The 27,185-nt window shown below is 35.6% G+C and overlaps 3 protein-coding genes and 1 pseudogene across 6 annotated transcripts; 2 read left to right on the top strand and 2 right to left on the bottom strand.

Annotated features, from left to right (window-relative positions):
• The first annotated feature begins 2,919 nt into the window (after positions 1 to 2,919).
• On the top strand, positions 2,920 to 6,608 carry LOC106296659 (somatic embryogenesis receptor kinase 1). 2 transcript variants are annotated; one of them, XM_013732849.1, is made up of 10 exons: positions 2,920 to 3,370; positions 3,900 to 4,032; positions 4,121 to 4,192; positions 4,280 to 4,423; positions 4,524 to 4,595; positions 4,677 to 4,748; positions 4,827 to 4,939; positions 5,024 to 5,155; positions 5,314 to 6,050; positions 6,119 to 6,608. In XM_013732849.1, exons 1-10 carry the CDS (start codon positions 3,301 to 3,303, stop codon positions 6,431 to 6,433), a joined length of 1,860 nt encoding a protein of 619 aa, XP_013588303.1. In that variant the 5' UTR covers positions 2,920 to 3,300; the 3' UTR covers positions 6,434 to 6,608. The 2 variants fall into 2 exon arrangements, with proteins under 2 accessions (XP_013588303.1, XP_013588302.1); XM_013732848.1 differs by having other exon boundaries at positions 2,921 to 3,363.
• Positions 6,609 to 7,025: 417 nt separating this feature from the next.
• LOC106298291 (angio-associated migratory cell protein-like) lies at positions 7,026 to 9,109 on the top strand. Its single transcript, XM_013734392.1, has 8 exons — positions 7,026 to 7,301; positions 7,396 to 7,455; positions 7,535 to 7,576; positions 7,641 to 7,906; positions 7,983 to 8,214; positions 8,287 to 8,402; positions 8,478 to 8,636; positions 8,737 to 9,109. Exons 1-8 carry the CDS (start codon positions 7,196 to 7,198, stop codon positions 8,974 to 8,976), a joined length of 1,221 nt encoding a protein of 406 aa, XP_013589846.1. The 5' UTR covers positions 7,026 to 7,195; the 3' UTR covers positions 8,977 to 9,109.
• Positions 9,110 to 9,416: 307 nt separating this feature from the next.
• On the bottom strand, positions 9,417 to 11,348 carry LOC106299195 (annotated as a pseudogene).
• A 1,230-nt stretch (positions 11,349 to 12,578) lies between these two features.
• On the bottom strand, positions 12,579 to 14,023 carry LOC106298644. Of its 3 annotated transcripts, XM_013734779.1 has the most exons (3): positions 13,791 to 14,023; positions 13,221 to 13,303; positions 12,579 to 13,116 (listed from the first exon to the last, which is right to left on the bottom strand). In XM_013734779.1, exon 3 carries the CDS (start codon positions 13,059 to 13,061, stop codon positions 12,759 to 12,761), a length of 303 nt encoding a protein of 100 aa, XP_013590233.1. In that variant the 5' UTR covers positions 13,062 to 13,116; positions 13,221 to 13,303; positions 13,791 to 14,023; the 3' UTR covers positions 12,579 to 12,758. The 3 variants fall into 3 exon arrangements, with proteins under 3 accessions (XP_013590233.1, XP_013590232.1, XP_013590231.1); XM_013734778.1 differs by lacking the exon at positions 13,221 to 13,303 and having other exon boundaries at positions 12,579 to 13,122; positions 13,791 to 14,017; XM_013734777.1 differs by lacking the exon at positions 13,221 to 13,303 and having other exon boundaries at positions 13,791 to 14,007.
• Positions 14,024 to 27,185: the final 13,162 nt, after the last annotated feature.

Below are 27,185 nucleotides of genomic sequence, written 5' to 3'. Positions count from 1 at the left end.
GCTAAGGATGGATTCATAGGTAAGGATAATTGATATAAGGTGATCAATGTTCAATCTAAAGGTAGCAACTTTCAATCAATCTATCAACCTTATGCCTATACACAACACTAAGCAAACTCTTTCTCAAGATGGAAGCTCATTTGCTAAAATAACTCGAGCATCAAATCTCTTTGGTTGAACATTACTAGAGCAATCATGGAGAACAAGTCTAATAGTAATCCTAGCACCTTTGACATCAAAACTCTTTGGCAAAGCAAGCTAAAAGCCTTGAGGAGTTTGTTCAGGCATTTCATCGAACACCTCTCGGGCGTGAAATGCCTAGAGATCTATCTTAGATAGGCCAACTCTAAAATAGCATTGAGATCACTCAACAAGCAAGAAATAAGAAGGATCTACAATAATTTAATTTTTGTTCTAGAAACCTTTTCATCATAATGAGAATAAAGAGTCCACCACATGGACAAGAATAATGTGTGATATTCACAGGGTAACAAATATATTTACTTTATGCATTTTGTTCATTAAATGTAAAACACAAATTCAATAAGAAGACAAGTTTATGTAAAATTGTATTGTGAAACAGTCTTCAAGATCATATGCCATACTCCTGCACAGTGGAACCTGGCCAAATTTTGTATTTGCCGTCTCTATAGTTTTTTTCCACCAAAATGTTGACAAAACTTAAATAAAAGGCCTCTTTCAATTTCTTCTCGGCGAAAGTTACGTCTGAAAAGACAAAATAGCATACTACGTGTTTGGACAACCCGAAATTTTGGAACCCCCTCTGATCTACTAGGGCAGATGCGTAACACATGTCTTATATTTTTGAATTGTGTCGCCTGTTGTTGATTAAGGCAATGGTAGGGTTAAAAGAAGCTAAAAATATTAAATATCATTGCTCCCTAAGGGTTAAAAAATACCATACAAAATTGTTTACAAAAATTGTTTGGTTAAACAAAAATTGTTTTAAATAAATGAAAACTAAGCTTATAAAATTCAAAACTAAATATAAGGTTGGGTTTGTTCTTTTTGGTGCTGACAGGTTCGGGTTGTTTTCCTCAGTTTAGTATTGAGCGTTCAAATCAGATGGTACTGTCTTCCCTAGCTGCGTCTTTTCGGTTCAACTTCTGTTGTCTCATGTGATTTAATGTATGCATGAATGAAGTATAGGTTTCACGTTTTTATTTGCTTCGGTTATGCAGAAGAATTCGGTTGGTCCTTTATTATCGTATTTTCGTTCGTCAGTAGATTGGACGAAAATTTGACTCTTCTCCGGATGATCCATTAAGATGATTTGTAATTTGAAATCTAAACGAACAACAATCTTATCTCCGTTCAGACGACTTATATGGTTGGTGAAACCAACATGGCCTTAAACATAATTTCTATTTCATTTTTATCATATTAGTGTTAAGTCGTTCTAAGTACATGTTTTTTTATTTTATTTTTATTTTTTGCTTATTTTAGTAAGAATCAGTTCTTTATTTTTAGTTTTTCCGTGTTTGAGATTTTAATTTCCTTCTATTTAAAATTTGTCTATGAAGATTTGGAATTTAACGATTTGTGTATTCCATGATTGTATTTCATTTTGTATATCAATCATTTTTGACTATGAATGAAAAAACTAGTATTAAAAACTTAATTTTGAAGTAGTTATAGTCATCATAAGCTCTATTTTACTGTTGCCTAAAGTACTTGTTCTTTTTTTCCAACACATAAACACAACTTTGAATATAATTAACAATTAGTATTGTAAAAATGAAGGTATGAGATTCTACACATAATTGAGAACTCTTTCCAATCTAAAAGGTTTAAAATGAAGGTATGAGATTCTACGCATTTTATACCTGCATAAAACTCCTCACTTTTGTTAAAAACATTTTAGAAACCTCTAACCTATTTGAACTTTTGAAGGGGTAATAAAACCTCAACTTTTGATAAAAAGTAAAGTAAAAGAAACACATACGATATTTGCTAACAAAACCTAAAATGAAATGATGATTTTTGTATAAGAAATGTTTAATTTATTATTTCTTTTTCTAAAATTAAGTTACGTCTATTCTTATTATGCAATCTGGGTCTTCCAATTCAAAATTATTATTTGTCGGTTTTGTGAAATTAGGATACTAACATTTACAGAAAATTCTAGAAATTTAGAAAATATGTTTTTATACTTCCATGAATTCTTACAATGCTATTCTATTCACAAACTAATATAAAATCAGATCTCTCAAATTTTTAATTTCCGTATTGATTTTTGGCAATGGTTTGTTTGATCTTTTTCCAAAATTCAAGGTTTTAAATCCCAAAAATAAGCTTTAGGGGTTTATAAAAATATGAGTATTTATTTATTTTTTAATTAAGTGGTAATAATTGATTTGGGATAATGCTTTAAATTTCTCAATTCTAATTTATTTTTACCTAAAACAAAATTATTGGTATTTTGTCAAACAAAAGCTGAGTTATGTCTTAGACTCTGTTAGAAATCTAGAGTTGAATTAGTTGTTAATTAGTGATGTACCCTTAAAAGATTAGTTGGATTTAAGCTGAGATATATGTATATAAAAAATACTCATTTCATAATTAACAAGGCTTTCAAGTTTTTTTTAAGTTAATGGTTTTAAATTAAAAAAAAAAAAGAAAAGAAAAAAGGGCCCGCAGAGGTTTGACCAGGACAGGAGCAACGGGTGAGGAGCTGAGCTTCAACTACTGCCCAAAATCCAAGTGACGTCGTTTTCAACGATCTCTCGCGAACACATTTATTTGACTAGCCAAATAGGGCAGAGCGGGCAGCACCGTTCCGGGCAGCTATATTCCTCGTCTTCCTCACACTGCATGCCTCCATAAATATAAAGCCCGTTGAGATCAAAACTCAAATAAAAACAGATAAATTTATTTATTAAAAATTAAAAAACTATTTTAAGGGAAAAAGGAGATAGATTGAAAAGGAGAGGACGAAGAACACTAATGATAGTTTCTCTGGCAGGCTTGTGTTAACAACATTTCTACAACAAAAAAAGCTCTTTTTATTATTACTTCACGTTTTATTTCTCCAAAAGCTCAAATCTTTTTCTTTGTAACTTTTATCTTAAAAAACAAAACTTTCGTTTCGAAGTGATAGAGAGAGAGAGAGAGAGTGCGAGAGTGTGGAGACGACAAGAACGCCGGAAAGTTTAGGACTTTTGGTTTATGCTCAGTGTTTCAGCTAATGGGTTGATTAGAGATTTGATTTTGAGTTAAGGGTTTGGGGTTGATGCTAGATCTGAAGAGATAAATCTTTGTCGCAAATGGAGACGATTCATGTCGCTTTTATCTTGCTTTCTCTCATCTTACTGCCCAATTACGCCTCTGCTAATCTTGAAGGTTTGTTGTAGCTACTGGTTCTTCACTGGTTATGTTGGAGCCAATCTCTTATCACAAAGTCTGCATTTTGATTTTGAAAAATGGTTTTAATCGTTATAGTTTGTGGATTAGTTTTTGTGCGCTCGGAAAGTTTTGTTCATTGTTTTTTTCTAATTGTGAAATGATGTTGTTCTTTGTATGTTTAGAGTTAGTGGGGTTTAACAGTGAATCCACTATTGCTTTTTCTTGTTCACATCACTATACCAAGTTTGCAACTGAAAGCCTGAATGAGCCCTTGTTCATGTGCTGCAAAAAGTTTGGTGAAATTGGCTTTTAGCGACTACTTTGATTAGTTTTAGGCTTTGTATTGTTCCCTGGTGGTTGGATTTTGAAACTATGAACAGCTTCAGATTGATGCAAACAGTCTATGATTTAGACTTCCTTTGTTTTTGATTTTATATGCGTAGTGATTATTAGTCTTTTAACACTCTCAAAGAGACCTGTTCGGTTAGTTCTCTTGATGCTAATCTTGTAGATTTTTGTGCTTGTTGTTACAGGTGATGCATTGCATACTTTGAGGGTGACTTTAGTTGATCCCAACAATGTCTTGCAGAGCTGGGATCCTACCCTTGTCAATCCTTGCACTTGGTTCCACGTCACCTGCAACAACGAGAACAGTGTCATTAGAGTGTAAGAAAGCTTCCTACTTACTAACCCCCTCTCTTTTAACTTTGAATCTTCTCAATTTGCTTTTTCACATTGTTATTTCTTTTTACAGAGATTTGGGGAATGCAGAGTTGTCTGGTCATTTAGTTCCAGAGCTTGGTGTGCTCAAGAACTTGCAGTACCTGTAAGTCACACTTTGGCATCTTTGTTTTCATCAAAACAAACCGAATATTTTTATAATCTTCTTAACTAGTCTCTTACTTTCTTGCAGGGAGCTTTACAGTAACAACATAACTGGCCCTATCCCTAGTAATCTCGGAAACCTGACGAACTTGGTGAGCTTGGATCTCTACTTAAACAGCTTCACCGGTCCCATTCCAGAATCATTGGGAAAACTTTCAAAGCTTAGGTTTCTGTGAGTACACTTGCTTCACCTGCTCAGTCACATTATTGTTTAAATCTTGGTGTAGTCAACAGTTTCTGACTCTTTGCTTAAATTTTTCATGCGAGAATAGGCGGCTTAACAACAACACTCTCACTGGCTCTATTCCCATGTCACTGACCAATATCACCACCCTTCAAGTCTTGTGAGTTTTCTCATTTATGCCTCTGCCTTAATTGTTTTGTATGAGTTTAAATTCTTATAGTTTTGATGTATAAAACGGCAGGGATCTATCTAATAACCAACTCTCTGGTTCGGTTCCTGACAATGGCTCCTTCTCACTCTTCACGCCCATCAGGTTACATTCCCTATCTTTTACTGGTTTTATTTGTTGAACGTAGTATTGGCAATTGAAACTCTCATTTCCCTTATGCAGTTTTGCGAATAACTTTGACCTCTGTGGACCTGTTACAAGTCACCCATGTCCTGGATCTCCCCCGTTCTCTCCTCCGCCGCCTTTTATTCCACCTCCTCCAGTTTCCACCCCGAGTAAGTTGTCTCTTTGCCTCTCTATCAATCTGGTTCTCATATAAACAATCTTGATAATAAACAAAATGATGTTTAATTTTACAGGTGGGTATGGTATAACTGGAGCAATAGCAGGTGGAGTTGCTGCAGGTGCTGCTTTGCTATTTGCTGCTCCTGCAATAGCCTTTGCTTGGTGGCGTCGAAGAAAGCCACATGATATCTTCTTCGACGTGCCTGGTGAGTTTATTGTTAGATTTGAACACTTCTTAGCCAGATGTTTGCTCTAGAGTAAAGTATTCAAGCAACTGTTATGAGAATCACTGTAGAGATGTCATTGTCTTTTGAGCTACAAGCTCTCTTTTAAACAAAGTTTTAACTGTAAAATCTTTGTGCAGCCGAAGAGGATCCAGAGGTTCATCTAGGACAGCTCAAGAGATTTTCTTTGCGGGAGCTACAAGTAGCAAGCGACGGGTTCAGCAACAAGAACATACTGGGAAGAGGCGGGTTCGGGAAAGTCTACAAGGGCCGTTTAGCAGACGGAACTCTCGTTGCCGTCAAGAGACTAAAGGAAGAGCGAACTCCAGGAGGGGAGCTTCAGTTTCAGACAGAAGTAGAGATGATAAGCATGGCGGTTCACAGAAACCTCTTGAGACTAAGAGGTTTCTGCATGACGCCAACAGAGAGGTTGCTCGTCTATCCTTACATGGCCAACGGAAGCGTTGCTTCATGTCTCAGAGAGAGGCCACCGTCACAGCCTCCACTAGATTGGCCAACGCGTAAGAGAATAGCGCTAGGCTCAGCTCGTGGCTTATCTTACTTACACGACCACTGCGACCCTAAGATAATCCACCGCGACGTCAAAGCAGCGAACATTCTACTAGACGAGGACTTCGAAGCTGTAGTTGGCGACTTCGGGCTAGCGAAGCTGATGGACTACAAAGACACTCACGTGACAACAGCGGTCCGTGGCACGATAGGTCACATCGCTCCAGAGTATCTCTCCACAGGAAAGTCCTCGGAGAAAACAGACGTGTTCGGTTACGGCATCATGCTTCTGGAGCTCATCACAGGACAAAGAGCCTTCGATCTCGCTAGGCTAGCTAACGATGATGACGTCATGTTGCTTGACTGGGTAAAAGTTTTGTACTTTTAAGTTCATTTATTGTTGAAGGTGCTAACTTTGTGTTTTGTGTGTTTAAGGTGAAAGGGTTGTTGAAGGAGAAGAAGCTAGAGATGTTGGTGGATCCTGACCTTCAGACGAACTATGAGGAGAGGGAGCTGGAACAGGTGATACAAGTGGCGTTACTTTGCACGCAAGGTTCGCCGATGGAGAGACCAAAGATGTCGGAGGTTGTGAGGATGCTGGAAGGAGATGGGCTTGCGGAGAGGTGGGATGAGTGGCAGAAGGTTGAGATATTGAGGGAAGATGTTGATTTGAGTCCTAATCTTCACTCTGATTGGATCGTTGATTCTACTTACAATTTGCACGCTGTTGAGTTGTCTGGTCCCAGGTAACCCATCATACAAACAACAAAATCATATTTTATCTAAGGGTAGGTAGCTATTTTTCACCGTAAGTTTTTTTTTTTTTTGTTGTTTTTAATGAAACTAACATTGAAAGATATGTGATTTTGTGTAAGTTGTGCTACGGTTCTATAAAAAGGGGAAAAAAAAAGAAGCATAAGCTTAAGATTTGTAAGATTGTGTTGTGTCATGTCTTTTTTTAATCATCTGGAACTTTTAAAAGTTCTAAAAAGAACCTTTGATAAACCAAAACTCTAACAAACTGACAAACTTGTGAAATAAAAGATATCAACAATTGAAACTAAAAAGAAAAGACTAAATATGAGACGGAGAATCCAAAACATTGGGATTCAAACTGAACTATAGCACCAGTGTCAACTTACAATCATTTCGAAAGGTGTTAGAAGCAAAAGCTCGCGCAGACCCAACACTGCTACAAAGCAAAGAGTGATCAAAGACGAGTCCAACGAACCACAGTTTCGACACTAAATTATGACGTCATTTCACATTTATATTCTCCTTGCGCTCTTTTGATTTATGATCTCATCAGTGAAACGACGTAGCTGTTCTTTTATAAAGAAAAAAAAAGAGGCCAAAATAAGGGTTTTGTACTATCTGTCTCCTCCCTCCTCTAACGCCGTGACACGTCACGCCTCCCCCTCCGTCCGCCGCCTCGTCGCGTCTGTCTTCTTCTTCTTGGCTGCTGCTTCTTTGTCGTGTTAGTTGTAAAAAGATTCTGTGATAACAGAGAAGATGAGTAACAGGGATATGAATAATCCAGCAATGGAAGAAGAAGACGAGGGAGACGTTTTCCTCGGTGAATCCGATGTCCTCCATGAAATCGATGTCGACGGAGAAGGTTTCTTCATCTTCATCTCTCTCTCTCTCTCTTGTTAAAGTCATGACCTTTTAATCTTATATATGTGTGTATGACTCTTGTTATGTAAACTCAGATCTTCCTGACGCATATGATGAAGATGATAATGACAACGACAATGATGATGAAGTGTTTGGTACTATCTCAATCACCACCTCTTGTGTTTTAGTTTGTGTTTCTGAGTTTATGGTTCCTTCTTGTTTTTTTCCTCGTAGATGAAAACGATGACTCAGTTCACACCTTCACCGGTCACAAAGGTAAACCACTTTTATCATCCTATCATCACTCAAACATTTGCTAAGAACGTTTTTCTTTAAACAGGTGAGCTTTATGCATTGGCATGTAGCCCTCTAGACCCCACTCTAGTAGCAACCGGAGGCGGAGATGACAAAGCCTTCCTCTGGAAAATCGGCAACGGAGATTGGGCTGCTGAGCTTCCCGCTCACAAAGACTCTGTTTCTTCTCTAGCTTTTAGCTACGACGGACAGTTACTTGCCTCTGGAGCGTTGGACGGTGTCGTTCAGATCTTTGATGCATCCTCGGGGACTTTGAAATGTGTTTTAGACGGTCCTGGTAGTGGCATCGAGGTATTAAAAAGACTTGTCCTTGATAACAATTAAGTCAGAAGATTATACTTACTGTGTTATCTTCTTTCTTAATCAGTGGGTGAAGTGGCATCCGAGAGGACACATTGTGTTGGCTGGTTCAGAAGATTGTTCTATGTGGATGTGGAATGCTGATAAAGAGGCTTATCTTAATATGTTCTCTGGTCACAATCAGAGTGTCACTTGCGGTGACTTCACTCCTGACGGTAAACTAATCTGTACCGGCTCTGATGATGCTAGTTTGATTGTGTGGAACCCAAAGACTTGTGAAAGCATTCATGTGGTTAAAGGCAAGTTAAACTCACTCCCTCTATTGGTTTTTACATGTTGCTGTAGAATGCTAACCTTTGGTTTTCATGTAGGTCATCCGTTTCATACGGAAGGGTTGATATGCTTGGACATTAACTCCAACTCCAGTCTCGCTATCAGTGGCTCTAAAGACGGTTCTGTTCACATTGTCAATATAGTCACTGGAAAGGTTTGTTTTCATTGCTTCATCTCAGTTATCAAATGCTCTGCGTATGTCTGTGTGCTTCTAACTTCATAACAACAGGTTGTGAGCTCTCTGAGTTCTCATACAGAGTCAGTTGAATGCGTGAAGTTTTCACCAAGCTCCGCAACTATCCCTATGGCTGCAACAGGTGGGATGGACAAGAAGCTTGTAATCTGGGATCTGCAACACTCAACTCCTAGGTTCATCTGCGAGCACGCGGTATGATCCTCACTCTTGTAGTTTTCTCTTATGAGATAGAATACTAAACAGAGATTGGAATGTAAACAATAAGCCCTTCTTCACTATTTCTTTGTTACAGGAAGGTGTGACATGCGTGAGTTGGATAGGAACCTCAAAGTACTTAGCCACAGGCTGTGCTGATGGTACAGTGAGCGTTTGGGACAGCTTATTAGGCAACTGCGTCCACACCTTCCATGGCCACCAGGATGCGGTCCAGTCCATCTCAGTTTCCGCCAACACCGAGTTCATTGTGTCGGTCTCTGTTGATCACACTGCTCGTGTCTATGACACATCTGAGTTCCAAAACAAAATGGAATAGGCAAGTGATAGAAGTGTTATTTATTACCTCTTGCTATTGGTTCAGACATGTGATTTATCTGATAAAGATGTAAAACATTCTACTTTTCAATTATATTTGATAGTTTTGTTCTCCTCTACAGGATAAGCAAATACTCCATATGTTCCATAACGTAAGATGCTTTGGCTAAAATCACAAGAATTAGTAAATTTACTTTTTTTAAAAAATAATCCGAAAAAGTATGCTTAGGAAGTTCCTTCCCTGAGCACAAGAGAATGAAGAGAAATTTGTTAAAATCCCTATTAATAATATAAATTTAAGATGAATTAATCAATTATAAATATTGGTTGACCAGTTTTTAATAAAATTAAAATTGTTTTGAAAGTAACAAAAGATCTTCTATAAGACATCCATCTTATATTATGCAACTGAAAAAGTATCAATTAGCACATAGCAGTTTAGTTAAGTAGTAGCACACATCACTATTTATTTAAACCGGCTTAAAGCACGATATAGGATTTGATAACTCTTTGGCTCATAAAGGCTCACAGAGGCTGAAGCATTACGGGTAAGTCGCACTGAGGAGTTAGAGTGAGGTGATCCACCGGCGCGTGTTTATACTCGCCTGAGAGGCTAAGCCTGAACCGTTGAAGGATCATGGTGAGCACGACCTTGGCTTCAATCATTGCAAAGTTTTGGCCAATGCAAGCTCTTGGTCCCATTGAGAACGCGAGGAGAGCGTTTGGGTGACTAGCGGCTCTGGAAACGCCGTTTTCAAATCGCAGCGGGTTGAACTTATCAGCGTCTGATCCCCAAACGGCCTTGTCGCTGTGCATCTTCATAAGAGGGAAAACTATCGTTGTGCCCTTGGGGATCTTTAGGTGCCCTAGCGTCAGATCCTTTGTTGCATCTCTGGAGAAATATGATACTGGTCCGTACAGGCGAAGCGACTCCAAGAACACCATGTTCATCTACAAGAGATAAATAAGTTTCTTCAACCACAAGGAAAACCTTTACTTGAACCACAAGTAAACATTTTATTAACAGTTTGAGTTTGGAGAAAGTGTCTGAATCTGGCGTCTTGTCTTTACCGCACTCTTCGAAGATTTCGTGTCTTAGCTTCTCCTGCCAGTCTTGGTGCAAGCTCAGCAACATGGTGGTCCATGTCAATAGATTCGAGTTAGTTTCGTATCCCCCGAAGAAAAATGTCTTCCATTCATCTATGATCTCTTCAATGCTCAGCTTTCTTTCGTTCCTTTCTGACTCGCAAGATTTCAACATGATTCCAAGAAGATCGTCTCCATAATCTTGTTTTGATGCTAGTCTAGAATCTACAACCTTCTTGACTGAGTTCTTCATCTTCCTATTTAAGCTTCCAGATATGAATATTCGAAGGCGTAGGAAGGTACCTTGGACAACAAGAAACAAGAACTTGAGAATCTTGTCTGAACAGAACAAAAAAAAACATGAACTGAGAGTTGTGCTTACCGAGTTCCAGGGATGTAGAAGTTAGTGAGACATGTAACAAAACACTTCTTAAGCTCTTCTTGTGTCCTAAACACTTCGATTCCTTCGTTGTAACTGCTTCCAAACGCAGCGGTTGCTATAATATCAGCCGTTAATCTCCTAAACTCTCTGTTCATCTCCATTTTCTGCTCTCTTTTAACATTACTCCACTTGTCCAGCACCCTCAGTGTGCACTCCACCATCACTTTCGTCATGACCTTGAGCCTATCGATGGAGAAAGCAGGGTTCAAGATTCTCCTATGGCGAACCCAGTCAACATCTTCGACAAAGGCAAATCCCTTCATGCCGACAAGTTTAAAGAACTCTGGCCTTATCTTTGATTTAACAAAGAAACCTGACTTGTTTGACAAGATTTGCTTGACGAGTTCAAGATCTGAGATGCATAGCATTGGCTCTGTTCCGTTCCAGTAAAGAAACGTATCTCCTAGTGACATATATACCATATAAACAAACGTGTGTGTCACGCATAGTTAAAAAAAAACACATGAGTAGAAAGATTGAGATGGTGAAAACGGCACCGTATAGAGTCATCCATTGTTGGTAATGAGGGAAAATACGAGGAAAGATGTCATTGGAGTTTGGATCAAGAATCGAAAGGTGAGATTCTATCTTCATCTTGTTTATCTCGTCGATGTTTCCGTACAAGAATCTGTACCTTGGTCCTGAGATTCCTTGTTTCTTGAATCTTCTTGTCAAGACAAATGGCTGCCACACAAGGATGATAAGAGCGTTGTACATCTTGGGAACAACAAAGAGCAAAACAAGCAGTGCTAAGATAGGATTCATCAGGGTTATGAGCTCCATTGAAAGAACAACACAAGTGTTTTCTGTGTGTATAATTGCTGGTTTAGTAGTGTTTTTAAGTTTTACATTGTGAATGAGATGAATATATAGATACACTTCATATTGTAAAATAAGTATGAGGCTAGTTATTACGACCTGAGATTTAGGGGGCTATAAACGATTTTTAAAAATTTCAGCAAAATTTTTTTTTTTTGGTAAACTTGGGAGCCTAAAAAAAATTTGTTGGGGGTTTTTCTATGTAATTTTTTCCAAAATTTTTGGGGACTTAAGGCCAATGTTTCGTTAGGTTTTGTCGAGGATCTGTAGTTAATTCAATGATTTCTATTTTAAAGATGAAGTAAGCACGAACACGTATTCTTCATTTTGAGCAAAAAAAGCAATTAATTAAATATAAAATGTGCTTTATATGTGGTAAGATGATAGAGTGGATTCTAAATTTGTACATGGCATATATTGTTACGTAATCATAATATTAGTAAAAGGTATGAAGATGAGTAAGTCTTCTAGATTCATAAAATTATTCACGAAAGTGAAATTATTCACACTTTGATGTATATATAGTAAATTAATAAACAAAATCGTTTTTTCTTTTCTTTATTATTCACGTTTAATTATTCACAAGTAGATGTTATTTTTATATAGTAAGTGAATTTGTTAAGACTTAACTGTCGACTTTCTTTAACTTTAATATATAGGTTACTTTTGAACAAGAATCACTTTCTTAAAAGAAAGAGCTTTCACATGATTTCTTCCGCACATCCGAGTAGATGGTCTTGAAAATGATTTGTTGTTAATATATCCAGATCATATGATATTTCCAGAAATTCTTTTGTTACAAAAAATAGTGTAATGTAAGTGTTGAAGTTTGCTTTTGTGATTATATGATAAGATGAAAAGTGAAAACATACTAGTTATCAACTATCAATAGTTTTGTTTCTCGTTTAGCTGCTATGCAAAATATCATTATATCAATTATATCAATATACAAATATCAAGTAGCACATTTCCTTTCTTGTAAATACTGTAATCTTAAGAACTTAGTGTATGTTACCTCTCTTACACATTTAAAAAGGAAGGATGATAGAACTTTTATATTATAGGAGATTATGGTAAGACTTAACTATCCACTTTCTTTAACTTTAGTATCTTTGGTTACTTTTGAACAATAATGCAAAAAAAATTAAAGAAAGAAACATCCACATTAGTTCTTTCACAAATCCGAATAGATGGTCTTGACAAATGTTGTTAACATGTCCAGCCTAGACTCATATGGACCAAATTAAACGGTCGGAAACATTAAAGATAATATTATAGATTTATTGGGCTATAAAGAAGTAGTGAGAAGAGTACAAAATTTGACAAGTGATGAATGTAAGATCGTTTGAGCAGAACTCAGAAGATAGACGGCTAAGATCTCCCGAAGGATGAACAAACTAACACTAGTCTATAAGAGAAGAGAGTCAGATTTGGTTTTAAGGCCCTGCCTCGATTTCGTTGAAGTTCCAGTCTCTTCTCCCTGCACGGCTTCGCACTAACCGTGGCGAAGCTCCTTGTGTTATCATCAGATCACCTGCCTGGAAATTTGGCTGTGGTGTTACCTTTGAGGAAGATGCAGGGAAAGTGTTGGATCTTGCAGCTTGAATGAGTGATTTTCTAGTGAGGCAGCTAGCAATCACGGAGCATCTTCCTTCGTTGTCTGAGCTAGATACAGAGTAGCTTCTAAACGAGTGGGACGGGCTCTCTACACTGTGACACACAAGGCACGCAAAGCTCATCCTTCTTGTGTGCGGCTTTGATTCACAAGAAAGATCACTTGGTTTTTCAGGACTCCTGCATCTTGACAAAAGCCAAATTGATTCAGAAAACTCCATTTCTATGGAACAAGAACTGCAAAAGTAGCTTAAAGAAGAGCAAGAACTAAGCTAGCCGTTCACCAAAGTTCAGTAAAGTAAACTCGTCAAGGCCCACCCAGTACAAGCTTGTTATATAAACACCCGTTTCAGCACAGCACTCTTGTCTGATTGACACATGCATCAATAACAACATCATGGCGAGGATGATTTTTCACTAACCACAACAAGAAAGTAAAATAAAGAAAACAAAGACAATAAAAGCTCATTACTTTATCAACAAAGAGCTCATGAACACTTATCACATGACTGACTAGCTCTCAAAACTATATTACTCAGACATGACATCGACAGAACAAGACTCTAATCACAGCACCAAAAGGAGGCCAAATTGAGAATAAAAGGCCCAATTTTTAACGTAGCCATGAATCAAAAGGTCTATCATTTGAGATACAACACCTAAACCCTAAACAGAAAATTCAACCTCCTAGATTTACAACAACATTCCGCTGAAACCCATCAACTGGTGAGAACATTTGTATAATAAATTGGAAAGATCCATAAAATTCCAATTCAAATTGCATGTTAAAGAGAGAGAGGGATGATGATTCGAGGAGAATGAGAGAAATTGAGATCTGGAGACCGGAAGCTTACCCTTAAGAGATTCTCGAAGACGAAGAAGAAAGCCTCGTGGCGACGACAAGTTTACTTGATGCGAAGACCCAGAAGAAGCTCTGAGTCGCGGCCGATTGATTATTACTAAACTACTAAATAGCTAAGTTTACTGCGACACGCGCCGCCACAAGCGAGTTTTCCCGCGTGACTAGGGATGACTCGGCTGGCCATATTTTTAACCGCTTCCAAATTTATTATTTACCAGACAAACTCTGTTAGATCTTTCGCTCTACGACCTTGATTAACGTGGAGTTCTTAGATTGAGTTTTTACCTGAAATTAAGAAACTGTTTTTTAGGTTCTTAATTTTTTTTAGTTAAAAGTTAAGAAACAGTTTCTCATCCTAAAAAATCTCAGATTAATCATGCTCTAATAGCGTCGGTTTAAACGTAACGAATTTAGTAATTTATTTTTAGATAAAATGTTAAATTTATTGATGGAAGAATATATATACAAATTTAATGGGGTTTGAAACCAGAATGTAAACAGAACTAAGCTAGAGCTAGAATATATATATACTGTTGTGTATTAATAATTATAAAGACTTTGCAAGTGAAAACGAGAGATGAATATTTATTATTGAACTTTACTGTACGTGATCAAAAGTGACGAGAGGAAGAGAGTAAGAGCTGAACTCTTCCATTTATTTTCTTGTACACAAACGAAAAATATATATAGAGAGGTAAAATCGGCTAATGTTCAGATATTTATTTAGTTAATAATATAATATGTCTAATGGATAATCATTATCCAAACTTAAACTTATCCCATAACACTCCCCTTATTATCCATCTAGCATTACATAGTAACTCGTTAAAAACCTAGTCACGGAAAAATTCATTGGGACAAAAACCATGACAAGAAAAAAAGAGTACACTGCCGTAATCGCTCTTAAAAAAAAATACACTGCCGTAATCTCCCCCTGAAAATAGTGGAACTAGCTTTCTCGTCACAGGTCACGCAAATACCGCATTCCGATACAATAAACTTGTTTTCAGAATGTTGCAGTCGGAAGAGCTTTTGTGAACAAGTCAGCCGGATTGTCGCATGACCGTACATACTCGATGTCCACCTCTTTATTTTTCTCGAGCTCCTTTATGTACGAGAAAAATCTTGGAGGAATATGCTTTGTTCTGTCGCTCTTAATGTAGTCTTCTTTGAGTTGAGCAACACAAGCCGAATTGTCTTCAAATATTTTCGTCGGCTCTTTTTCGTTGACTATTCCGCTTGATTCTTGTATGTGTTGACTCATTGACCTCAACCACACACATTCTCGACATGCTTCGTGAAGCGCAATAGTTTCTGCATGATTCGAAGATGTCGCAACCAATATTTGTTTCTGGGACCGCCAAGAGATCGCGGTACCACCAATTGTAAAAACATAGTCGGTTTGCGGTCGAGCCTTATGAGGATCTGATAAGTATCATGCATCTGCAAAACCAACTATACCAAACTCGGGTTTTCTACAATACATTATCTCTAAATCAACTGTACCTTGGAGGGAACAAATATATTCTCGACGCCGTTCTAATTTCCATGAATAGGAAATGAGCTGTATCTTGCAAAGACATTAGTGTCTAAAAGTATATTTCATCAAAAACAACTCACAAGATATATAAGCTCTCATATGCTTTATTACCATTAGCATCTCCAAAGTACTTATTTATATAAGTACCGTCGGAGTACTCAAAGGAGTTGATTTGTCCATATAAAAGCGTTTCAATAACCTTTTTTGTATAGTTTGATTGATGCACAAATACTCTCTCTCGGAGATGCTCTATCTGGTGCCTAAGATAAAACTTTGTCTTTCCGAGATCTTTCATTTCGAACTCCTCTTTCATATGAGTTCGAGCATCATCAACCTCATTTTGAGTTCCAATTATGTTCAAGTCATCTACATATACATCAATGATCACAAAGCCAGATGACGATTTCTTTATAGAAACACATGGACATATCACATTATTCACATATCCCTTTTTCAAGATATATTCACTTAAACGATTGTACCACATGCGTCCGGATTACTTTAATCCGTAAAGTGATCGCTGTAACTTGACCGAACAAATCTTTCCGGATTTTTCTTTCAATGCCCCTAGCATTTTCAATCCCCCAGGAAGTTTCATATATATATCGTTATCTAACGATCCAAACAAATATGCAGTCACAACGTCCATGAGATGCATTTCAAGATTTTTAGACGCCGTTAGGCTCATCAAAAATCTAAATGTAACTGCATCCATTACCGGGGAATATGTTTCTCAAAATCAATTCGCGGTCTCTGAGAAAAATCTTGGGCAACTAATCAGGATTTATATCGTGTTACTTTTCTCACGACTACCCACTTATACCTAACAAGATTTATATTCTCAGGCGTTATGACTATATGTCCAAAGACATTCCAAAATGGACCTTGGATCGGGATCATCATTTTTATGATCAATCTCTTTGGACACAGAAAAGGAGAACATTCCATCAACATCTTTTATCTTATAACTTTTTCATCAAGGGTGTAGTTGATGGAAATCTCATACTTTTTTGTTCCCTTCTCGTCATCTGGATCCCTAGCTTTATTTGGTTTTTCTTGAACCTTTTCATCTATCCCTTCTTTCAGACATTTTCAGTATCAGGTTCTTCTGGAACCTTTCCACTTATGTCTTCTTTCAGACATCTTTCAATACCAGGTTCTTCTTTAACCTTTCCACGTATGTCTTCTTTCAGACATCTTTCAATATCAGGTTCTTTCCGAACCTTTCTGCTTTGCTCAACAATTTTTTTTCCGGAGATTTTTATCTTTAGAACCCGCTAGTCTCCCCCTCTTTAACTGAACCCAAGGCTCATTCATTATGTTACCATCAGTTTGTTCTTTAGGAACATCAACTCTTGATGGAACATTTTCAAAGGGTATATCATGTCGTATCTGTGAACCCATTTGGTAACTGGTTTGCCAAATTATGCAAATGTACAATTTCCTGGATTTCCTGTTCTCTTTAATTCATAGGGGGGGTCAAGGTGTAACAACGACTGTGTACACCATGTAATATCTTTAGGAATTTCTCTAATTTCTCTCCCTAACACTGGAAATTCACTGTCACTAAAATGACAATCGGCAAACTGTGCCGTAAATATATCACCAGTTACTGGTTCAAGATACTTTATATATGGCTTTTTCTAACTCTTCCAGAGTTTTATACATTCCCGAGAACATCATCAATTCTCCAGGGACTACTAAAATATCAAGATGCAACTCAAGTCGTTTTTGTATCCTGCCAGACATATCAATATACTGCATCTCTTTTAAATCTTCTCCAATGACCTCGGAACAAGCCGTTTTTCTAACGAGCTTTATATCGAATTGATGGTCAATCAATTCACTCTACCCTCATACATAGAGGTAGATTCATAATCCTTATTTATATAGCGCTTTTTCATTTTGTTGTCGACAATCTATTTTTTTTTTTGGTTCCATTTTTTATCTGTACTGATATGGTTAATCGAGATCTCTTTATCATCATCAATGATTTACCCAGGTACCTGACCATTATATTAACCATATCAACGGTCTCATCAAGAAATTCATCCTCTATTTATATTTTTGCTCCTTTTCGAGGACTCTTTGGAACCAAAGTGGTCTATAACGTCTCTAGCATGCCATAGACTCATATATCGTCCTTTTAGGACACTATTTTCTTATTGGAGCATTTTTAGCTGGAATATGAGATTTCATTATTTCATCAAAATGTCTGGCAGACATTTTTTAAATGGACTATCCTACTTTTCATTGTAATCAATTTCACATATCTCATTCCATCAGCTTATCATATGCTTCTAGCAAACTTGCGAGCACATTTCTAATTATCCATATACTTTATCCTTTTGGATTGTATATGTATTTATTACATGCACAACTGCATTACACCCGATCATGGGGATCATCTTACTTGAATTTACTTTATCAAGTTCTTTTTCAAGTGCGAACATAATTTCTCATTGTTCCACTCCCTAGGATTCTTTAATTCTCCCTCTCGAGATGATGACACTCCATATCAAAAATCTCGTACTGAATCACACTCTATAACCAATAACATATTCAGTTTTCCCATTTGGGATGAATTATGTTTCAAATCCTTTAGAGTGAGATCTTAATTTGGGGTCTATTTAAAGAAATCACATCTAGTGAACTTGTTTGATGATTCATCACCCATGATGGTTTCCTTTATTTTCTTGACATACTATATGTGAAAAATTTCTGGTTTTTCAACATTTTCCAATAATGTCGATAACATTATTGGAAATGACTATATATCAGTAAACTTCAGGTTTACCACCATTTATAATTTTTGCCATCTTTTTCTTATGCATGTCTTTTCAACAAAAGCTCTTCTTGAACTAATAATATGTTTATATTACTAGATGCTACACTTATTTATTTTGAGAGAGGAAAGATATTTGTTACCTTTAATAGTCATGTACGATGACCCAATATCTGCCAAGGTATATCTATCTCCATCCTGAATCTCAAAATCTTATTCAGGAAGATAATTCTCATACAACATCGATATTTTATTTTCATTTTCTAGGCCAACCAAAAATCTGAATCATCAAGATGAGTATTCAAGCTATGAAAAATGGTTCGGACTCATAAGAGACGATGTTTAATATACTTCATTTCTCTTTTTCTTTTTGATTTTCGATACAGATCGGCTAAATATTTGGCGTATGACAACTACATACCCAATTTTCTTTCTGGTTGTATCTATAGCAAACCTTTTTTTGTTTGCCTTTTATCACCCGGCCACTTTCATTTTCGTGGAAGTTCTCATTATTCTCATAGGGACGGAATCTTCTTCCTCGTTCTCATCCACGACCATGATAGCGGTTTCAACCGCATCTACACCCTCGTCCTTTTCTAGTAGGAGCGACTTGATGGTTTAGTATCATGATTTCATTTTTTTTTCCAGTTTACTCGGAGGATTTACATCAACTCCGATCCTTTCTTTCAAGGATTTAACTATCAAAGATCTTCTAAATCTTTTCTCATGATACACTTCATCTTATAAACCATCATTGAAGTGGGGTAAAATATCATGGTTTTCCTTTTTCTCATCCGATATCGTTTCAACTTATCGATGATTTCTCAAAACTCATTTTCTCTCCTGTGCATCTTTGCACCCACTGCCCAAGTCGTATAATTATTTCTCGTAATATCAAGGGCATTTATTTTGAGCTTTGTCAAATTTGACATGATAACCGTATTCATAGAATAATAATTATATAAAGACGGAAATTTAAATGCATAAATTAAAAGGAAAAGTGGAAAAATGAGATACTTTAAATTTTTATTTGTCACAATAGGACTTTTGATACTTTGGGCAATTCTGGACGTATTTTACCCTTCTTTTATGGGAAAAATAGTAAACTGAATTTTAAAAATGTTAAAAAATATGAAAACTATTGGAAACATAAGTATGACAATATATATGTTGAAAAGTTTTTCTTAAAAAAAGTAAAATCATATTTTATTTTATCTTCTAGCTACAGTTAGAATATTCATTCTGGTTATCTATTTAGCCTAGAAATCGGATACTAAGTTTTATACATAGATATATTCAGGGTATACAACGTAAACCAGCCTTTCTTATATATTCTAACACATCTATAATTCGAAATGTTATAATCAAGAAAGATGTCTTCAGTATACCTACAGCTTGATAACGACATATAACAACAACGCAGTGATATACCTTATCTATATTGTGTGTCATAACCTATTCTGCCTTTTTCCTTATGTGGCGCTTAAGTAAGAATATGTTTCTCATCTACTCTACTGTGTTCTGCGTAAGCTAGGATATATATTTTAGGAAAATCCGGAAAATATGGAAACTTCCATATTCGGTTAAAGATGTTTACTAAATCTAAACTAAATCTACCCTAAATCTTTCAAAGAATATTTTCTCCCACGTTTTCTCCTCCTCCTACTCCCACGATCTTTTCCTCTTCGTTCTTTGTGTTTCTTTCTTCTTCATCCGCATAATCATCTCTTCTCTCTATCAATACAACATGGTTCTAATCTATGTTAAATATGGTGAATGGATGTATAGTTGCAATGAAGAGTGGAAATCTCGCACCATAACTTCTCTTTCAATCTCTTTTTTTTATGCATCATCTGAATCATGTGAGTGTAATTTGAAGCTGATATTTAATGTGATTTATATGGTTAAACATCAAGGGTCCTTAAGTCAATGGTAGAGCAAATGACTGCAGATCAATAGGTAACCGGTTCGAGACCAGGTGGGCCCTTCTTTATTTTTGCTTCTCTATTATGTTTTTACTCTGCTTCAGGTTTGGATTTGGAATTCAGATACAAGCACTCAAGCCTAATATTAGACGATCAATGGCAATAAAACTCAAAGGAGAAACACATCAAAAAATGCTCAAAGAGCTTATTAAACGATAAAAAAGCAAAACACTAAATCCAGCCACATTCTCGGACCACAGATCTTCATAGCTAATAAAATCCATAAACTCGTAACTCTGTGTAATATACGTTAAAATAAGCTGCCGTGCTTGGTCGGGTATTAAGAAAGGATATCGCATGTCTAAGACCTTATTTAAAATAAACTGCAAGTGGCTTAATGGGGCCAAATACAATATTTGTTCCTTACACCCGTAACCCTTGAAGTGATATAATCTCCTAATCACCTGTAAGTGCTTCCCCATGCACTTAGTTAGAGGCTGTGTGTGGTTTAATGAGACCAAACACACTACCTGCTATTGAAAACAACAATCATAGCATGCCAAGACCCTAACCGAGAATAGAAAAAACTCAAGAACCTAAATCCATACCCAAGTTTAAAATCCTGGCAGTTAAAAGATAAACAGGAGCCACAGCTATACCCCATAAATGTTTCTCTTAACAAAATGAAGACAAAACAATACCAGTAACCAAAGAAAGATGTTAGCAGACACAGCCGAGGATCCCTTATTGATGACAGAACCAAAACATGCCAAAACTCCAAGTAAGAATGACCTAGCCAACTGACACCAACGATATGAAGCGCATTCCAATACTCAAACAACTCACAGAGATGGACAAAACAACAAAGAACAATGCTTATAATTATTGTATCCGAGAGACAGCAATAACAACAACACAAGGAGCCAGTTTTAATCCAAAGTTTGAACTTATAGAGGGTTTCTACCCTTAACCATAACATCAAAAATAAGATAGAAAACAAAAGAAACTCAAAGGAAAAACCGATAAGAACGCTCAAAGAGCTTGTAAAAACTTATAAAAACCAAGAACCAGAAACCCATGACTGCTCACGAAACCTCTCTGCTTCACCGCTTTTCATGTCTCCAGACTTTCCAATTGTAAGAGTGATGTTAAAAAAATTGTAAGCACATCTCTCTTTATAGCAAACCCAGTTATCCAACTCCCCTCGCCAAAACACTCATTGAATCTGAAATTGTGACTTTATGAAGTCTGAGCTCCAAATCCAATCAGAATATCTTGGTAATTTCCCAGATCTTTCCATACAGATATCTCCTTTTTGCGAGATAATCTTTCGCGACCCCGGAAGATATTTTCTTGCCAAATCTCCCTGACTCTTCTGTATCTTTCGGATCCTGCCCTCGTGATGATGCTCTTTCTGATTCCATAACAACCATTGAATCCCTGGATCCCATCGTTAAGAACCATTGAAACCCTAATTTGTTTTCACCGTCGCCATCGAGGAGGAATACTTTCTATTTTCTTATTATTTTATTCTATTATAAGAAAATTACAAAATATTTTATTTATTAGTTATTAATTAAAAGAAAATGAACAATTTAAGGGTATAATGGTATTAACATTAATCTAAATCATATTTTCCTAAATAATCTTCTAAAAATCTTAGTGAGACAAATCTAAGTTTAAAGTGTCTATTTTCTCCAATTTTCTCTAAATTAAAAGCATAAAATAAATGCATAAATTAAATTGCAGAAATTTAAAGCGCAATGAATAAAATTGGAGGCTTAGCCTACCACATGATCCGAGGAGTCTTTGAGTACCATATTGATCATTTTTCAAAGTCCGAGGAGACATGGTCTACCATTTTGACTTTTACTTATTTTAAGGTCCGAAAAGACTTAGTTTACCATTTTTGCCATTTTCTTTTTATTCATGGTGACAAAGCCTACCACGTGTTCTCTGATCGTGAAGGCATAGCCTACCATAACGATCAGTCGGGAAAAACAGTGCCTATCAACCCGATAAATAGACGGAGAAGGTCTAGCCTCTCACTCCAAAATAATAAAAAATTTAAATAAACTAAATATATTGAAATACATAAATTTAAACATTACCTCGGTTGGTTTAAGAACTTTCAGATTGATAAATTTCAGTTGACTAGAGTTTCGTGATGATAACGTGTTGTGTATTAATAATTATAAAGACAAAGCTCTGTGGTTTTGTAAGTGAAAACGAGAGAGATGAATATTTATTATTGAATTTTATTGTATGTGATCAAAAGTGACGAGAGGAAGAGAGTAAGAGCTGAACTCTTTCATTTTGTTCTACACAAACGAACAATATCTATAGGGAGGTAAGGTCGGCTAATGTTCAGATATTTATTTAGTTAATAATATAATATGTCTAGTGGATAATCATTATCCAAACTTAAACTTATCTCATATCATATACAAATTTTTTTTTTACAGTTTCATTCACTGCATCTTTAAATATTGCTTTGATGCGAAAATAGAAAAATAATTACTCCAACCAATTACCAATCAAACTAAGAATGATTAATCGTTTTGATGTACTTTTATGAGTTTGCCTTAAAATCATGACCACTAAGTTGACAAAGTTCTCAAGTTAAATATTTGTGTTTTACCTTGTCTCTTTGGTTATGGTGATATCACAATTTTTTTCCACCAAAATCATTTAGATAAATTGGTCATTATTTATCTAATTAATAAAAAATTAACACATTTCTAAATATGAAACTAGCTGTTTAAAATATTCAGAATATAAACATAAATCCTAAATATTTTTATTGAATTTGAATCATAATCATCTTTCTTTTGACAAATAAATAATCAAACACCAAATATAAGATTAAAAAAAATAACCCAACTTGAAATTAATCCAAAACATGCTTCTGTAACAGGAGCTCTTGCATTTGTCGAAGAAGAGGAGTTTGTTTATAATGTTCCTGATATAAATTACTATACTATTTGAGCCTAATATAATCTAGGCGTAAAACTAATATGTAACTAAATTTAAGATAAAACGTTGATTGATTTCATGGTTTTTTTGCAATAGTAAAAATTAAGATAAAAATTAAGATAAAAATTAATACAAATCAAAATTTTAACAAATAAATGATATAAATATATTGGTTATATAATTATGTCTTTAAATTTTAATGTTTTAATTATTTTGTGGGGTTCAATTTTTTAGTGGGGTCAAATTTAGTTATCTATGGGAATCAATACATTTTTACTTAAACGAAATACAAATATTTTTTAAAAAGTAGTGGGGTCAGTTGACCCAACTCCTCCTTGTTTGCTTCCGCCCCTGCTAGAAGCTATTCTACCAGCTATGAGTTTGGAACCATCTGCTCATCAAATCCGGCAATCTTGGCTGGAGGAAGTATTTGGTAGAAGTATTGCGGTTTCTAACAGTTTTGTCAATCATCTTAGTAAGCTATTCTACTGTCTTATCTTTGTTACTATGTTTTCGCTTTCCTTGTTCTTTCCAAATAAAGTACATGGTAATCTGAAATACCAGTTTCAGTAGAATAATGCTGAGTCGATCGTATGTGTTTATCTGCAGACGATAGAGGGTGATTTCTCAGTCCAGGTATGGGTCAACACCAAACAAATTCCCTGCCATTCTTAACCAAAGAGTGAATGTATACGGGCAAGCGAAGAAGAGATGGTCTATGGTCTCGTCTGGTTCCTCACAGAAGATGCAGCATTCCGGCTGGCCCCATATGCTTGTATAATGCCGTCTTGATAGCCAATCATGAATGGCAAGCCAAGTGATGAAAACCTAATGCGAAACTCTTTGGGGGAACCGGACTATCTTAATCCATTGAACTATTTTTCCGTGAATTTGGTAATTTAAAGAGGTGATGTTATAGTTTTTATTTCAAGCATCATTATTAAACTATTAATACATAACAACTAGGTGTGATTTGAGAAATAAGATAGTACTAAAAACATTTTATCACAAAATAATCTCTAAAAATCAAAAACAAAAATTCGAATTTTTATTATTATTTATTTAAATATTTTTTTTATATTTTAATCTATATTATAATAGTTGAGTTTTTGCTCACTACTCAGCGCGCCACGTCAGCGTTTTGTGGGCCCTACTTTTAAAAAGTGTGAAAAAGTGACAAGTCCATGGCTCGAACCCGGGGTATTGAGATATAAACACCAAAATTTATACCACTAAGCTAAATGTTACTTTGTACTTTGATGGCCGAACCTAATATATATCTATGAAGGTCGGAAGTCCTTACTTCTTCGGCTTCCTCTGAGGGTCGGGCCTACAAGTGTGTTATGGGATTTCATTTTTAAATGGGATTCAACACGTTATATGAAAAAAGCTCAAGTTTGCAACAATTATAGTTTTTCCATATTGTAAACTGTTGTCGTTTAACATGAGTTTGAGCTCTTTTTATCATTGTCTAAAACAAGTCTGAGTTACAGAGTTACGCCGGGTGTCTGTTCGTAATCTATTTTTTCACAGGTGAACTCTTCATGTCCGCATCTTAAATCGATTGATCATAAATGTTCCTGATTTGTAGCCCCTATGTAAACCTTATATATATATATGATTCTCATCTTTGATGAACCCAATCTGCGTCTCCACAAAACTCATTGATTTCTCTTATATTTAACCATCTTCTAGAAAATGTTTCTCTCTGCCTCTCCAGTTTGTCAAACCGGCGTCCGTCACTCAACCTTCGAGTCTCTCCGTCTTCGTCTTCGTAGTCAGAGCACAGCCTCTGGCTTCCCCGCTTCTGGGATTCCCTGAACTTCAAGAAAGACAGGGAGTTTGTGGGAATCACGATTCTCTTCCTTGATGAAAAGGTAAGTTAATTTTCAATCTATCGCACTTATTTAACATAATTGTTTTAATTGATTTCCAGATTCTTTTTTGAATAATATTATTTGTAGATTTCGTGATTCATGGGTTTACTCCCGTCGGACGTGCTAATCATTACATTTCATATTTGAAAGCAGGTTCCATTGTGAAAGTCGATCGTTTTGAGGTTGCTAAGTGCTCAAGCATGTACAAGATAACTGATCTTCCATTCCTCATTCGTTATCTCACTAACCATTATTGATGAAGTCATCACGGGTGCTCATGAGATCAATCTCAAATCAAGATTAGACTGTTCGACAATCTCCAAGTGATTGCGAACACAAACCTAGAAACTGGTAAACATACCATATTTGGTAGCTCCAAGCAAGATTACAATCATGTAAATTCAAGTGGAATGACATACCAGCAACTGAAACTGATAATTAGTCAACATCTTATCTCATATTTTCCTTATTCTTAAAAAATCCACTGTGTTTCTTATCTATTTTTTCATCTACACAACTTTAGCCTCTGTCATGGATAGCTCTCTCCCATGGATTGCATTGACTACGGTTTCTGGGAAGAAAAAGATCTTGCTCCTGAAAAAAGACCGTGAGAACCCTGTTGTAAGCTTTTAGTTTGTGCAGAACAAAAAACTTTGATTTCTTTTCTATTTAGTATAGTGATAGTTGTTGAGTCATTTGCCAATATGTTTTTTTATGCGGCATTTCAGAACTCTCCATTCCAAGCGGAACAGCAGATGGAAGCTAATCTTTCTGGAAGCTCCTCGACTTCAAGATAGAATCGGAAGATATATGTTGGTGGGAGGTTGATCAAGGGAATACTTCGAAGAAGTGAGACGGCCTAGCCAGACTTCTTCTTTTGTACAGCCTGAGCAAAGAGTGGAACCCACAAAACACGAGAGAAGAAAAAACAAAACACGAGATTAACATATTTAGACATTCTCTCTTGCATATATAACATATGGCGCCGATGAAACTAACACCCACGGCAGACGAAGTTGATGCAAGTAAACCTCTCATCAATCATGCTTAAAATCAATCTACGTTTTTCAATCTCACAAACTAAGAAACAATTTTACCTACATGAATCGGGAAATTAATGCCCACATTCCCGACATAGAGAAAAAGAGGAGTTGAAGTCCTAACAGTTTTCTCAGTATCAGACTAAACCACATATTCAAGGCCCAATTATTTTGAAACCCTAACATTTTAAAGCCCTGCTTTTAAAAATAAATTATATTGGGCCATATTTCAGATTTTTTTTGTCAACCCCAAATCATCTATACCAAAGTCCAACAAAAAAAAATATAAATAAAATAAAATAACTAAGTATGTAATTCTAATATATTACAATTCTATGTTTTTCTAAAAATAATTAGTGAAATAAGAGGAAACTTTTATTTTATTGTTTATTTAAATTGTTAAATTTTGAAATCCAAATTTATTATCTTTTTCCATGCACTATTTGATTTATATACAAACAACTACCTAAGTAAACACTAACAAGTTCCATCACCCTCAACTTTGAACATATAAGATATGAAAATATCAACATATGGCTTCGTCGTTCATTCTTATATCAAACTCATCAACCTATGTAACTTCCAAAGTTCCATCCATCACATTATAGACAAAAAAACAAACAAACAATAAAATTCCGTAAACAAAACTATACAATGCACCTATAATGTAGCCTAGTATATATAATAAATGTATAACTGGATATTGATCCGCGCTTAGAAAGTGCGGGTTTATTTTTGAAATTAAATCAATTCTTCTTATATAATTCCTATATAAGATAATGTATAGGTTTGGAGACATTTGTCCGGATGCACTGAATCGTACCAAACTGGAAAAAAAAATTAAAATTAAGCTGAATTTCATAAATAACCGAGTATATCATATATTTTTGGAACCAAAAAAATAGAAACCGAACTGAAAACCAAATGAGTATTTAAAATTTTAAAATACAAATTATATACCTACAAATTTTAATTATATTTAATTTCTAAATAACCAAATATCCTAAAAATACTATTTATAAACCAAATTATGCAAAACAAATTAATGGCTCGAATATTTTTTATTCAAATAATTAACATTTAATTATTTATCCTATATTTTTTCCAAACAATCTAAGCTATCCGATTTAAAGCGCAAGATATTTTACATTTGTAAAAATTACAATAAAACGTATCATATGCATTGTTAGAATTTGTAAAGCAAATAAACATGTTCTATTTAAATCAGTATTTTTTATTAATCC

Source organism: Brassica oleracea, chromosome C6, assembly GCF_000695525.1.
Source record: "Brassica oleracea var. oleracea cultivar TO1000 chromosome C6, BOL, whole genome shotgun sequence".
NCBI lineage: Eukaryota > Viridiplantae > Streptophyta > Magnoliopsida > Brassicales > Brassicaceae > Brassica > Brassica oleracea.
The sequence above is the reverse complement of the archived record's forward strand: the minus strand, read 5'-3'. Positions and strand labels throughout refer to the sequence as shown.

What these genes read in the sequence shown, in the direction of transcription:
- LOC106298644 (XM_013734779.1), bottom strand. Translation starts at nt 13,061, where the DNA reads ATGAGCTTTGCGTGCCTTGTGTGTCACAGTGTAGAGAGCCCGTCCCAC.
- LOC106296659 (XM_013732848.1), top strand. Translation starts at nt 3,288, where the DNA reads ATGGAGACGATTCATGTCGCTTTTATCTTGCTTTCTCTCATCTTACTG. An exon ending in TCACTCTTCACGCCCATCAG is followed by an intron (nt 4,749 to 4,826) that starts GTTACATTCCCT and finishes TCCCTTATGCAG; the next exon opens with TTTTGCGAATAACTTTGACC. An exon ending in TATCTTCTTCGACGTGCCTG is followed by an intron (nt 5,156 to 5,313) that starts GTGAGTTTATTG and finishes ATCTTTGTGCAG; the next exon opens with CCGAAGAGGATCCAGAGGTT.
- LOC106298291 (XM_013734392.1), top strand. Translation starts at nt 7,196, where the DNA reads ATGAGTAACAGGGATATGAATAATCCAGCAATGGAAGAAGAAGACGAG. An exon ending in CAATGATGATGAAGTGTTTG is followed by an intron (nt 7,456 to 7,534) that starts GTACTATCTCAA and finishes TTTTCCTCGTAG; the next exon opens with ATGAAAACGATGACTCAGTT. An exon ending in CACCTTCACCGGTCACAAAG is followed by an intron (nt 7,577 to 7,640) that starts GTAAACCACTTT and finishes TTCTTTAAACAG; the next exon opens with GTGAGCTTTATGCATTGGCA.